Source organism: Homarus americanus, unplaced genomic scaffold (genome assembly GCF_018991925.1).
Source record: "Homarus americanus isolate GMGI-L3 unplaced genomic scaffold, GMGI_Hamer_2.0 scaffold721, whole genome shotgun sequence".
NCBI classification, from domain to species: Eukaryota; Metazoa; Arthropoda; class Malacostraca; order Decapoda; family Nephropidae; genus Homarus; species Homarus americanus.
This window is the reverse complement of record NW_024734114.1, coordinates 15,375-29,878: the sequence shown is the minus strand read 5'-3', so window position 1 is coordinate 29,878 and position 14,504 is coordinate 15,375. Positions and strand designations below refer to the sequence as shown.

The 14,504-nt window shown below is 37.8% G+C and overlaps 1 protein-coding gene across 1 annotated transcript; it reads right to left on the bottom strand.

Annotated features, from left to right (window-relative positions):
* Positions 1-7,791: 7,791 nt before the first annotated feature.
* LOC121870150 lies at positions 7,792-12,879 on the bottom strand. The gene is made up of 3 exons (XM_042371919.1): positions 12,016-12,879; positions 11,619-11,774; positions 7,792-9,145 (listed from the first exon to the last, which is right to left on the bottom strand). The coding sequence occupies exons 1-3, from the start codon at positions 12,844-12,846 to the stop codon at positions 8,594-8,596; spliced, it is 1,539 nt and encodes a 512-aa protein (XP_042227853.1). The 5' UTR covers positions 12,847-12,879; the 3' UTR covers positions 7,792-8,593.
* Between the last annotated feature and the right edge of the window lie 1,625 nt (positions 12,880-14,504).

Sequence of the window (14,504 nt, the reverse complement as noted above, 5' to 3'; positions counted from 1 at the left end):
ATCTTTACTTTCTGAACTCAAAGACCATTCCAGTGAACTTGTTTAATTTTTAGTGTAAATAAAAAAAAATTTTAGGAATTTTTCAAAGTTAAGCTTAACTTTATAGAAAAAATTCATTTGTTTTAGTCAAGAAATAAGGACAAATTTTTAAAGTATTTTGCTTGAAGAATTTTAAAAGTTCATTTGGGGAATTTTTATTTTAATACTGTATTAGTTTTAGGGTGTTTTTTGGTTTAATAAAAAAAATAAAAATAATAATTTATTTTACTGGGCGGAATCATGTAAATTCTCCAATGCAGTAAAACCTCCATTTAATGAACTATATAGAGATGAAAGTCCATTATATCAAGGGTCCGTTAGATGTGAAACCTCCATCTAATGAACTATATAGAGATGAAAGTCCTTTATATCAAGGGTCTGTTAGATGTGAAACCTCCATCTAATGAACTATATAGAGATGAAAGTCCTTTATATCAAGGGTCCGTTAGATGTGAAACCTCCATCTAATGAACTCTATAAAGCCCATTATATCGAGGTTTTACTGTAACTAACATGAAATATAGTTGTTTAAGTTGTTCAGTTCTGTATGGCCAATGTGTTGACATTTATTTAGATATTAAAACAGAAGTGAGAATATGGCTCTCTTTGACCTCTTATTTGTGGCTCTATTTGGAAAGTTACAAGGAATGGATGCAGTCCCAGGTATGAATGCCTGACTTACGAATGCCCGACTAACGAATGCCCGACTTATGAATGCCCGACTAACGAATTCCCGACTTATGAATGCCCGACTAACAAATGCCCGACTTATGAATGCCCGACTAACGAATGTCCGACTTATGAATGCCCAACGGCGTTTAACACTAAAATGGTACATGATAAACACAATACAAATGAGAGTACAGAAAAAAAGTAGTGCTGGTGTGAACTGAGAAAGGCTTATGAAGGAAGCTTGCTGGACGTGGTGACAGTTGTTGTACAGAATACTTCATTATCAACATTATCAATATTATTAAAATAGTTGATGATGATATGACCGACTTTATAGTAATAACTTAGAGCACTTCACCAGGCATCACACACGACTCCACTGCCAGGCCAATACGTGCGGCAACTTTAAACCATCTTGAGTGCGTTTTTATAAAAAATAGGTGCGCTTAAACTAGGTTTGGGTATTAATTAAACAATCTCATTATTCCAAGAACGCTTAAATGAAACGCGAGGCGACTGTACGAGGAAAATGAATACAAAAGACATAATTCGTTTCAATAGCATACAGTAATGATAATCTAGCTATAATAATATTTTGCTTAGTTATATAACCCATAAAGTTTCCTTCCATTGTTTATTCACACTCATGAAATCCTGTGGAATTAACTTGACTTACATTTGTGAATAAAAATTATACGTAAAAATTATACGTCGATCTTGTAAATACATAATTTGAATTTTGTTTTAGTATTACAAGTTTTTATGTAATGTTTTTTTGTTAAAATTAAATATTTCTTCTTTCATTCATTCTACAGTATTGAGAATTATACAATGTTAATAATAACTTTCATAAAAATTAAAATGATTTTTAACACAACTTCAAAATTTAGTTAAAAATACACCTGTAATAATAAAAATCTAAGTGGAAACTATTAAAATTTTTATAAGTTTACTTACGTTGTCATCAGCACTGCTCAACCCGTCATCCACATCAGATGGTTACTTACAAACTCCATTAACAGCCGTCAACCATCTCTCTGGATGACTCGGCCAACAGTAATGGGATTTTCATTCTGAGATTTTTCTGAGGAATCAAAATTTACATTATTGGGTTCCTGTGTGTAAGTTGGGCATTCTTAAGTCGGGCATCCATACGTTGGGTCATTTGTAAGTCGGCCATTCGTTAGTCGGGCATTCATAAGTCGGGCATTTGTAAGTCAGGCATTCGTTAATCGGACACCCGGAAGTCAGGCATTCGTAAATCGGGCATTCGTAAGTCAGGCATTCATACCTGGAACTGCATCCATTCCTTGTAACTTTCCAAATAGAGCCACAAATAAGAGGTCAAAGAGAGCCATATTCTCACTTCTGTTTTAATATCTAAATAAATGTCAACACATTGGCCATACAGAACTGAACAACTTAAACAACTATATTTCATGTTAGTTACAGTAAAACCTCGATATAATGGACTTTATATAGTTCATTAGATGGAGGTTTCACATCTAACAGACCCTTGATATAAAGGACTTTCATCTCTATATAGTTCATTAGATGGAGGTTTCACATCTAACGGACCCTTGATATAATGGACTTTCATCTCTATATAGTTCATTAGATGGAGGTTTCACATCTAACAGACCCTTGATATAATGGACTTTCATCTCTATATAGTTCATTAGATGGAGGTTTCACATCTAACGGACCCTTGATATAATGGACTTTCATCTCTATATAGTTCATTAGATGGAGGTTTCACATCTAACGGACCCTTGATATAATGGACTTTCATCTCTATATAGTTCATTAGATGGAGGTTTCACATCTAACGGACCCTTGATATAATGGACTTTCATCTCTATATAGTTCATTAGATGGAGGTTTCACATCTAACGGAACCTTGATATAATGGACTTTCATCTCTATATAGTTCATTAGATGGAGGTTTTACATCTAACGGACCCTTGATATAAAGGACTTTCATCTCTATATAGTTCATTAGATGGAGGTTTCACATCTAACGGACCCTTGATATAATGGACTTTCATCTCTATATAGTTCATTAGATGGAGGTTTCACATCTAACGGACCCTCGATATAATGGACTTTCATCTCTATATAGTTCATTAGATGGAGGTTTCACATCTAACGGACCCTTGATATAATGGACTTTCATCTCTATATAGTTCATTAGATGGAGGTTTTACATCTAACAGACCCTTGATATAAAGGACTTTCATCTCTATATAGTTCATTAGATGGAGGTTTCACATCTAACGGATCCTTGATATAATGGACTTTCATCTCTTTATAGTTCATTACATGGAGGTTTTGTAGTGGATTTCTCCCCTACAAACGCTGTTTGTCGCTGAGTAGCCGACCCCGCGAATTCCACAGTGTATGCCTCGTGTCTAGGTCAACCACCGCCGCCTTACATGACGGAGGTCAACTACTAAGCCACGCCTACCTCCGCTATATAAGACCTGACCTCGTGGTGACCACCCTTCTTTCATCCTACACCTACCAGCAAGCAACACCTCCTCCTCCTCCTGCCTGGCGGCCCTCGCTCCCGCCGGCGAGCATGGCGACCCACAAGCTGTCCTCCTCTGAGCATCCTCACCAACCAGCTCTCTCTACATCACACTTGTAACCATGCTGCCTTCCCAGCACCAAGCTGCATTGTACATCCAATACAACATGTATACAGAGAGCACATTGTGAGTTTCCTTTCTCCATCCCATCCTGAGTGTGAACCAACAACCCGTACCCCACAGTTTCACATCTAATGGACCCTCGATATAATGGACTTTCATCTCTATATAGTTCATTAGATGGAGGTTTCACATCTAACTGACCCTCGATATAATGGACTTTCATCTCTATATAGTTCATTAGGAGGAGGTTTCACATCTAACAGACCCTCGATATAATGGACTTTCATCTCTATATAGTTCATTAGATGGAGGTTTCACATCTAACAGACCCTCAATATAATGGACTTTCATCTCTAAATAGTTCATTAGATGGAGGTTTCACATCTAACGGACCCTCAATATAATGGACTTTCATCTCTAAATAGTTCATTAGATGAAGGTTTCACATCTAACAGACCCTCGAAATAATGGACTTTCATCTCTATATACTTCATTAGATGGAGGTTTCACATCTAACAGACCCTCGAAATAATGGACTTTCATCTCTATATAGTTCATTAGATGGAGGTTTCACATCTAACGAACCCTTTATATAATGGACTTTCATCTCTATATAGTTCATTAGATGGAGGTTTCACATCTAACAGACCCTTGATATAAAGGACTTTCATCTCTATATAGTTCATTAGATGGAGGTTTCACATCAAACGGACCCTTGATATAAAGGACTTTCATCTCTATATAGTTCATTAGATGGAGGTTTCACATCTAACAGACCCTTGATATAAAGGACTTTCATCTCTATATAGTTCATTAAATGGAGGTTTTACTGCATTGGAGAATTTACCTGAGTCCGTCCAGTAAAATCAATTATTATTAATTTTTTTTATTAAACCAAAAAATACCTAAAAACTAATACAATATTAAAATAAAAATTCCCCAAATGAACTTTTAAATTCTTCAAGTAAAATACTTTACAATTTTTTCCTTATTTCTTGACTAAAACCAATGATTTTTTATACTGTATAAAGTTAAGCTTAACTTTGAAAAATTCCTAAAAAAAAAAAAAATTTATTTACACTAAAAATTAAACAAGTTCACTGGAATGGTCTTTGAGTTGAGAAAGTAAAGATTCATCTGAGGATTTGTTCTTAAAATTATACACAGATTTACAGCAACTAAAACAAACCTGTCTATACTTGGGGTGATGGATGAATGCCACAATGACCACTGTGGCTCCTGTTGTCTTGTTACTGTTGTCAAATTCCTTCATCCATTGTGTCATATTGCCTAACATAATATTTATAAAGATAGTTTTGTGAGTCTCAGTGTTAAGTGAAGGTATCTAGTTAAGGTAGAGTCTCAGTGTTAAGTGAAGGTAACTAGTTAAGGTAGAGTCTCAGTGTTAAGTGAAGGTATTTAGTTAAGGTAGAGTCTCAGTGTTAAGTGAAGGTATCTAGTTAAGGTAGAGTCTCAGTGTTAAGTGAAGGTATCTAGTTAAGGTAGAGTCTCAGTGTTAAGTGAAGGTATCTCGTTAAGGTTGAGTCTCAGTGTTAAGTGAAGGTATCTAGTTAAGGTAGTCTCAGTGTTAAGGTAGAGTCTCAGTGTTAAGTGAACGTATCTAGTTAAGGTAGAGTCTCAGTGTTAAGTGAAGGTATCTAGTTAAGGTAGAGTCTCAGTGTTAAGTGAAGGTATCTAGTTAAGGTAGTCTCAGTGTTAAGGTAGAGTCTCAGTGTTAAGTGAAGGTATCTAGTTAAGGTAGAGTCTCAGTGTTAGTGAGGTCTAGTTAAGGTAGAGTCTCAGTGTTAGTGAAGGTATCTATTAAGGTAGAGTCGTATCTAGTTAAGGTCTCAGTGTTAAGTGAAGGTATCTAGTTAAGGTAGAGTCTCAGTGTTAAGTGAAGGTGTCTAGTTAAGGTAGAGTCTCAGTGTTAGTGAAGGTATCTAGTTAAGGTAGAGTCTCAGTGTTAAGTGAAGGTATCTAGTTAAGGTAGAGTCTCAGTGTTAAGTGAAGGTATCTAGTTAAGGTAGAGTCTCAGTGTTAAGTGAAGGTATCTAGTTAAGGTAGAGTCTCAGTGTTAAGTGAAGGTATCTAGTTAAGGTAGAGTCTCAGTGTTAAGTGAAGGTATCTAGTTAAGGTAGAGTCTCAGTGTTAAGTGAAGGTATCTAGTTAAGGTAGAGTCTCAGTGTTAAGTGAAGGTATCTAGTTAAGGTAGAGTCTCAGTGTTAAGTGAAGGTATCTAGTTAAGGTAGAGTCTCAGTGTTAAGTGAAGGTATCTAGTTAAGGTAGAGTCTCAGTGTTAAGTGAAGGTATCTAGTTAAGGTAGAGTCTCAGTGTTAAGTGAAGGTATCTAGTTAAGGTAGAGTCTCAGTGTTAAGTGAAGGTATCTAGTTAAGGTAGAGTCTCAGTGTTAAGTGAAGGTATCTAGTTAAGGTAGAGTCTCAGTGTTAAGTGGAAGGTATCTAGAAGTAGTAAGGTAGAGTCTCAGTGTTAAGTGAAGGTATCTAGTTAAGGTAGAGTCTCAGTGTTAAGTGAAGGTATCTAGTTAAGGTGAGTCTCAGTGTATGAAGGTATCTAGTTAAGGTAGAGTCTCAGTGTTAAGTGAAGGTATCTAGTAGGTAGAGTCTCAGTGTAAGTGAAGTATCTAGTTAAGGTAGAGTCTCAGTGTTAAGTGAAGGTATCTAGTTAAGGTAGAGTCTCAGTGTTAAGTGAAGGTATCTAGTTAAGGTAGAGTCTCAGTGTTAAGTGAAGGTATCTAGTTAAGGTAGAGTCTCAGTGTTAAGTGAAGGTATCTAGTTAAGGTAGAGTCTCAGTGTTAAGTGAAGGTATCTAGTTAAGGTAGAGTCTCAGTGTTAAGTGAAAGTATCTAGTTAAGGTAGAGTCTCAGTGTTAAGTGAAGGTATCTAGTTAAGGTAGAGTCTCAGTGTTAAGTGAAGGGATCTAGTTAAGGTAGAGTCTCAGTGTTAAGTGAAGGGATCTAGTTAAGGTAGAGTCTCAGTGTTAAGTGAAGGTAACTAGTTAAGGTAGAGTCTCAGTGTTAAGTGAAGGTATCCAGTTAAGGTAGAGTCTCAGTGTTAAGTGAAGGTATCCAGTTAAGGTAGAGTCTCAGTGTTAAGTGAAGGTAACCAGTTAAGGTAGAGTCTCAGTGTTAAGTGAAGGTATCCAGTTAAGGTAGAGTCTCATGTTAAGTTAGTTAAGGTAGAGTCTCAGTAAGTGAAGGTATCCAGTTGGTAGAGTCTCAGTGAAGGTATCTAGTTAAGGTAGAGTCTCAGTGTTAAGTGAAGGTATCTAGTTAAGGTAGAGTCTCAGTGTTAAGTGAAGGTATCCAGTTAAGGTAGAGTCTCAGTGTTAAGTGAAGGTATCCAGTTAAGGTAGAGTCTCAGTGTTAAGTGAAGGTATCTAGTTAAGGTAGAGTCTCAGTGTTAAGTGAAGGTATCTAGTTAAGGTAGTCTCTCAGTGTTAAGTGAAGGTATCTAGTTAAGGTAGAGTCTCAGTGTTAAGTGAAGGTATCTAGTTAAGGTAGAGTCTCAGTGTTAAGTGAAGGTATCTAGTTAAGGTAGAGTCTCAGTGTTAAGTGAAGGTATCTAGTTAAGGTAGAGTCTCAGTGTTAAGTGAAGGTATCTAGTTAAGGTAGAGTCTCAGTGTTAAGTGAAGGTATCTAGTTAAGGTAGAGTCTCAGTGTTAAGTGAAGGTATCTAGTTAAGGTAGAGTCTCAGTGTTAAGTGAAGGTATCTAGTTAAGGTAGAGTCTCAGTGTTAAGTGAAGGTATCTAGTTAAGGTAGAGTCTCAGTGTTAAGTGAAGGTATCTAGTTAAGGTAGAGTCTCAGTGTTAAGTGAAGGTATCTAGTTAAGGTAGAGTCTCAGTGTTAAGTGAAGGTATCTAGTTAAGGTAGAGTCTCAATGTTAAGTGAAGGTATCTAGTTAAGGTAGAGTCTCAGTGTTAAGTGAAGGTATCTAGTTAAGGTAGAGTCTCAGTGTTAAGTGAAGGTATCTAGTTAAGGTAGAGTCTCAGTGTTAAGTGAAGGTATCCAGTTAAGGTAGGCTCTCAATGTTAAGTGAAGGTATCCGGTTAAGGTGATAATTTGTATAATTTACCTCAAATTAATTCTATACTCCAAAGAAATAATACTTAGTTATGGGTAGACAATAATTCATTCCTTGATCGTTCCAAACAACAAATGGTTATCGCCTCCCAGTACAAAAATAAAATGCTTGCGTTACGTTTACCCAAAAACTCTTATGAAATTGTAATTCTAGTGATGTTGATCATTCCTAATACTCATAAAAGTGCCTTAAAAAATACACATACACACACACACACACTAGATATTCACAACAATACAGAAAACTGAGTACAGTATTAAATTTTTCTGAAAATTCATTTATACCATAAGGCAAAATAGTTCATGTCGTCCGTACATTGTGGTGATTATGTCGTTTATACATTCGTGTTTGTGACAATGGTTGACTATATATACGTACAATACTGTATAGATGAGTTGACTTAATCTATAAACAGTAAGTCTTTCTTGAGCTGACTGCCAAAGTAGGCCTTGTGGGATACTGAAGTAGAGATTAGACACCCAGTTTCTTTCCACCTTGATGATTAGACAGTCCTGGGTTTGTGTCTGGCCCAGTGTGAACCAACCAAGCAGTTACAGTATTTACTAACAATGGTTTATGAAGGAACATGGCAGTTTTTGTCCAGTATTAACCCATTATAAACAATATCAAAACAGTGTACTGTACCCTCGTTACAAAAGCTCTAGGATTACCCCCAAGCACGGGCGAGTTTTTAAGTTAAAGCTTATAATGACGTTAAGAGCTGAACCTTACTGTCCCATACCTAGATGTAATTTGTGTTTGAGTCTGTATTGTGTAACCATTCATCCTCATCACACACACACACACACACACACACGAGAGAAATCTTAATTGAAACGTATAAAAAGTTAAGCATGATCAGTGCTCTGTAGTTTAGTTCAATAGGAAACAATACCTCGCTTACTTGAAGATTACCCCCATCCCACAGGCTAATTACATCTAATACTTCGCCGCCTTGATACTACCAGAGGGGGGTTAAGTTAGGTTAATAAAGGGAGAAGATAAGGTTAGGTTAACATAAGATAGGATAGGGTAGATTAAGTTAGGTTAAATAAACTAATGGTTGGGATAATCTTCAAGTGATAACAGTATCTAAATTAAAACGGTCAAACATGAGAAACAGTTCACGATAGAGGCACCATAATCCCACAGTCTCCTATGATTGGCTGTGCGTTCTCCTTAGTAATGGTATGAAAGTATTGCCTCAGAATACTGAGGCCATTTGTCACTTTACCGAAACTACCCGTGTCAATGCCAGTCTTACAGGAGAGGTTGACATAGAACCGAGCCTCTTTGCCATGTTCATGTGTCATAGATCCGGTGACCAGACCAGGATGAACGGCTCTGTCGTATATGTTCCTGTTCTCGATGTCCTCGTCAAAGTTGTTGAACTCGGTGTTGGGGCGGACGGCTCTCGAGTTGTCCAGTTCGACGCCTCCTTTAACGAGGGGAAACGGCCTCGCTACCCCGGGCACGTCTCTATACCCGTCGTGAAGCCTCAGACCCCGATAGCCGGGAGCGTTCTGACCCGTGCAGAGGCGGACGAAGTTGATGGCTCGGCGGGAACGGTTGAACATGAGGAAGAAGACTCGGCCCTCGTGGCGGTCGTCGCAGTGGATGTCCATGAATGTCCTCCATTTGCCCGAGTCCAGGTACGACCTCATCACCTCCATGAACTGTAAACATTAAGACACCTTATAACATAGAGAGAGAGCATGACTCAACTATTACTAGTATGTTAATTAATAATAGCTAAACCTTCAATGAGAATGGAAGTGTTTATTGCATTCCATGTAGCAATTGTAATGGTAATTATGTAGGTCAGACTGGGAAAACATTGCAACCTAGAATTAAACAGCACAAGTAGAACAACATCTGAAAGCAGGGCGCTGTTCGTTCATATAAGGAACAATAATCATCCCATGGATTGGAAAAACAGCTTAGAAGTGTATAAATCATCATGTGTCACAGAAAGACTTCTGGTTGAACCAAGTTTGATGAGAGAATTGAATTCTATAAACCTTAGTGATGGTCAGTACAAAACTGATAATATGTTACACAAATTTATTTGTTAGTGGCCCAAGGGTAAAATTACCTTGAAAGCATTTGAGGTAGATGTAGGATAGATTATTACTGGGCCTCACATTTTTGACCTAACTTAACACGACTAGTTACGTCGCCCTTTCTTTTAAGCTCCTCTTATGTTTGTGTGGGTTAGTGGATGTATTGTTTTGACCTGACCTCCTGTATTTGATTGAATTAATGTTTATATATGTGAAATGAACAATGCAATTTATTAATGACACTGTACGTGGAATATTAAAACACACAAGAGACGAGACGGCATTGATTTCATTATGTTAACGACACCTGTAGCGATGGTTCTACAGAACAAACTGAAGAAATAAGACCCTGGTTATAGCTGTAGTGAAATGAATGTAAAAAATTAATATGTATGTGTTAAGTAATGTTAATAAATGTAACAATACAAGTACAGTAGTTAACCATTAATGGTAAAGAAAAAACGAAATTGATTGGGAAAGCCACAGTATACAAGTGGTTATATGTGAAAACATCGTCATATCTCTACATAAGAATATGAAGCAACACTTATTACTGTTCATATAGGTTTTAAATAATACTTACTAATGTTAAACAAAATTCTACTCACAAATGGTGGTAAAGTCTAAAACAAAAGGACAGCCAATGAATATTGTGCTGAACCTGAAGTTGTTGTTGGAGCTGCTTATGATGCTGAATTTGATGGTATAACTCAAGTTGAATAATAAAGCTGTCAAAAGAACCTTGCACAGCTGCTTTCTTTTCTCATTATACATCTTTATATAGAGGTCATAGGTGTTTTTCACGTCCCTGTTAATTGTAATGCTTCGTTCTGTTAATGGATCCACTTCAGAAGATATGTTCATTGCTTGCTCCATATAATATCCAAAGACCTCTCACCTTTTTCATGTCGTTTTAACACATCCAGTTTCTCGGCTAAGCTTATACACTTTCTTTTACCTTTTGAACCGGCACTACCATCACTTGCTCTCTTGCTCACGTTGAATAGGGACGCAAAAAATGACGTAAGAAACCCGAGAATATTTTCCTCCTGTTCAGATGCATGAAAACAAAAGGCCCGTCGGCTGCGACTGTTTATACTGGCGTCACCACTCACAAGCCCAACAGACTCCGTGTGCAAGGCGTGTTATGTTTTTTTATAATACATACCGAGATTTAGTTATTATTTATATGAAAATGTAATTTTACTTTATTTTTTATAATATTTTCATCACAAAAATAAAGACCATGAGAAAGATTTAGGAATAATGATAAGTAGGAATCTTAAACCAAGTAAACAATGTGTATTGGCTCGAAACAAGGCTAATAAAGTACTTGGGTTCATACAAAGGAGTGTTAGTTACAAGACTAGAGAGGTATTCCTGAAACTATATCTTGTGCTTGTCAGACCTCACTTGGATCACTCAGTTCAGTTCTGGTCACCGTGTTACAGAATGGATATAGAATCCTTGGAAAGAATTCAGAGGAGAATGGCAAGACTAATCCCGGGCATTAGGAACCTTGAGTACAGGTTAAAGCATCTTAATTTGCACTCCCTCGAGAGACGTAGAGTGAGGGACGATATGATAGAGGTGTATAAATGGAAGTCAGGGCTAAACAAAGGTGACATAACAAAGGTACTCAAACTATCCAACCAGGAGCGAACTCTTAACAATGGTTTTAAATTAGACAAATATATATTTAAGCACAAACTAGGTAAACACTGAGTAATACACGAGTGGAACAAGTTACCAAACATCATCATTAACTCGACTACGCTGGATGGCTTGGATGGATATACCAATATGAGAGTGTGTGGTTGGTGTAAACAGGATTGGCCAATAGTTACTGTTTCCTCCAGTCTTATGTTCTTAAGTCTGTCATGTTGTTGTTTCTCTATATAAATAAACTAGTTACCTTTTTACCTTTAGTTTAAGAATCAGAAAGTATAATTCTACCCCTTGGAGATATAATTAAAAATATATCCTCCGGGAGATAATCTTCAGATGAACCCAAGAATGGGGGATATATTTCAATCATCAACACCGGAATAGTAAAGTAATTAAGCGAGTAGACGAAGATCATTACCGGGATTTGCGTTGCTCCGGCCGGTGGTGCCGTACAGATTAGCGACTGTAGAAACAGATTTCCTCCCTGGACGCTCAATTTCGACCAGCGCGTTGTGCCGGTCTCGTCAAGTCTAGCGTACATGTTTTGGCTAATTGTCAATTTCTCCCTTAAATCCTGTGGAAATGCAAGAACATAAATGACATGGGTAGGGTAGGGTTAGGTTAGGTTAGTATTAAGGTAAATATTACCTTCAAGTCATCCAACAGTAAAAGTTCCAAGTTATGAACTATAAAGAGATGAAAGTCCGTTATATCGAGGGTCCGTCAGAGGTGAACCCCCATCTAACGGACTATAAGGTGAGAGACGTCCGCTATATGGAGGTTCCACTGCATAGGTACACACGATTTATAGTTACCGCGAACTGGCAGGGTGAAGTAACATGGGGCGGAATTCCTCGAGCGAAGGCGAGGTGGCCGTTTTTCCGAATAGGTCCCCTATTATTGGGCAGCGACGCAGCGGAAATACACGGGTATGGTTGAGGAGGTTCTAGCTCCGACGTCAACCAGGTTCTGACATCGGCCGCGTACGTCGTTCCTCGGTCTATGAGCCTCTGGAGTCTCCTCGACGACCCGGCCTCCACCGCCAGAGCCTCAAATTCCTCCACTTTCCCGATGGCCTCCTGCAGTTTCTTGAGCCTCTTCCCCACGATGCGGTGTGTCCTCTGGAATCGTGCGGTCTGGCGGTCGGCGTCGTCTCTCTCCTTCTCCAGTTCGTTCTTCCGCTCGTTCAGATACTTGACGCCGTCTTCCATCTTCTCCACGAACCCTCGCTTCAAGTGCAGCAGACCCTCGGGCACGTTGACGGATCTAGCGGGGTCGTCGTCGCATCGGCAGTCCGGGCACATCCACACGTCACACGCCGTACAGTAGGATATTATCGGGCCTCCGTGATCCGTGCACACCTCCCCGTCCTCGGTCTGGATTCTAACCACCGGAGGGTCGTCGTTGACCCTGGCCAGAGCGCTGGCCATCCTCAGTATCGTGTAGCTGACCGGGACGTGACAGACGGCCGTGATCTTCAGAGGCTTGCGGCACTCGGGACAGTTCCTCTCCACAATACACTTGGTGAGGAGAGCTTCTATACAGGGCGAGCACAGGGTGTGGCCGCACCTCAGAGTGCGTGGACTGTTGTGTTGTTCGTTGAAGGACTCCATACACACGCTACAGTTGACGTCTTGTTCCTCCATTTTATTGAGTCTGGAAATAAGAGAATTATTAGTAACTCAATAATGGTTAATGAGTGTTATGTTGTCTTACTGTTCACTAATGCTGTAGACCTATAGTGTCCAGGTGTGTATACCTGTTACCGGCTGTTGTTCCCTTACTGGGCAGCGGCCAAACACTGGTCGACGGTCGGGGTCCTCGTGCGTATTATATATCGAGCTTCGTAATACCTCCACAATCTATGTATACCATATAATGTATACCTGTATTGTGTATATACATGGTGAACTGTATACCTACATTGTGTATATACATGCTGGACTGTATACCTGTATTGTGTATATACATGGTGGTGTATACAGTATACATGTTGAACAAATTTCAAACCTTTGTGGTGATTCTGATTAAATATTATTACAGGTATTATTATTATTATAAAATATGTGTTCATCTTCTATAAAAAAAATCTGTATATGACTACAAGTTAGAAATGTCGTAGATGTAAACAATGGTCCATTAGCATTGTAGAGTATGTGAATTTATATTTAAGGGGAATGAATAAGCCAAAAAAAGTATTCTGAAAAAATTTAGGAAGAAGAATTGCAAAATTTCTGTAATGCCTTTTACGATGACATTTATTTCTTGTAAATGACTGACCTGATCTGATCTAACCTCCTTGAGAGTACATTCTTGAGATAAATATCATAGAAGAAAAATGTCTTGGAATTGTCTAAACTATTTTCTTACAAATTAAAAAAATTCTCCTAATTCAATGCCAGATGACTTGTGCAATAATACCTAAAAAAAAATAATAAGCAATAAAACAAAAAATATTTTTTTAGCTTCAGTGGGTCCTGTATTTACATATGAGACTAAAATCTATATTGAATATCAAGAGTGAAGTGAAGTGAAGTGAAGTGAGTGATTGTACTCAACAGAAGTGAGGAAGACAAAATGGCATACCTCTTGTACTAAAATAAAACAAAGCAGAATTATGCGAGTTTTTGCAAGGTCTGGGGCCACTGATGAAGAAGACAAGTCAGTAATTATAGCAGGTGTGACCCGGGAGGTAAGGTAAATGTGTGACTTTTGGTTTGAATAAAACATTAAAAGCGTGTCGGTGAAATATACAGATTTAAAGGTAGAAACAAGAGAAAGAGGCCAATATACAGATTTAAGGTGAAACAAGAAAAGAGACCAATATATAGTTTAGTGAAACAAGAAAGAAAGAAGACCAATATACAGATTTAAGGTGAGAAACAAGAAAAGACCAATATACAGATTTAAGGTGGAAACAAGAGAAAGAGCCAATATACAGATTTAAGGTAAAACAAGAAAAGAACAATATACAGATTTAAAGAGTGAAACAAGAAAGAGGCAATATACAGATTTAAGGTGAGAAAAATATACAGATTTAAGGTAGAAACAAGAGAAAGAGACCAACATATGATTGGTGAGAATGTAGTAGGAACCAACATACAGATTTAAGGTAGAAACAGAGAGAAAGAGAACAATATATGGATTTATGAAATAAGAGAAGAGACCATTACAAGATTTTAAGGAAACCAAGAGAAAAGAAACGAATATATGATTTAAGGTAGAAACAAGAGAAAACAATATATATTTAAGGAAACAAGAGAAAGAAACCAATATAGATTTATGTAGAAACAGAGAAGAGAGA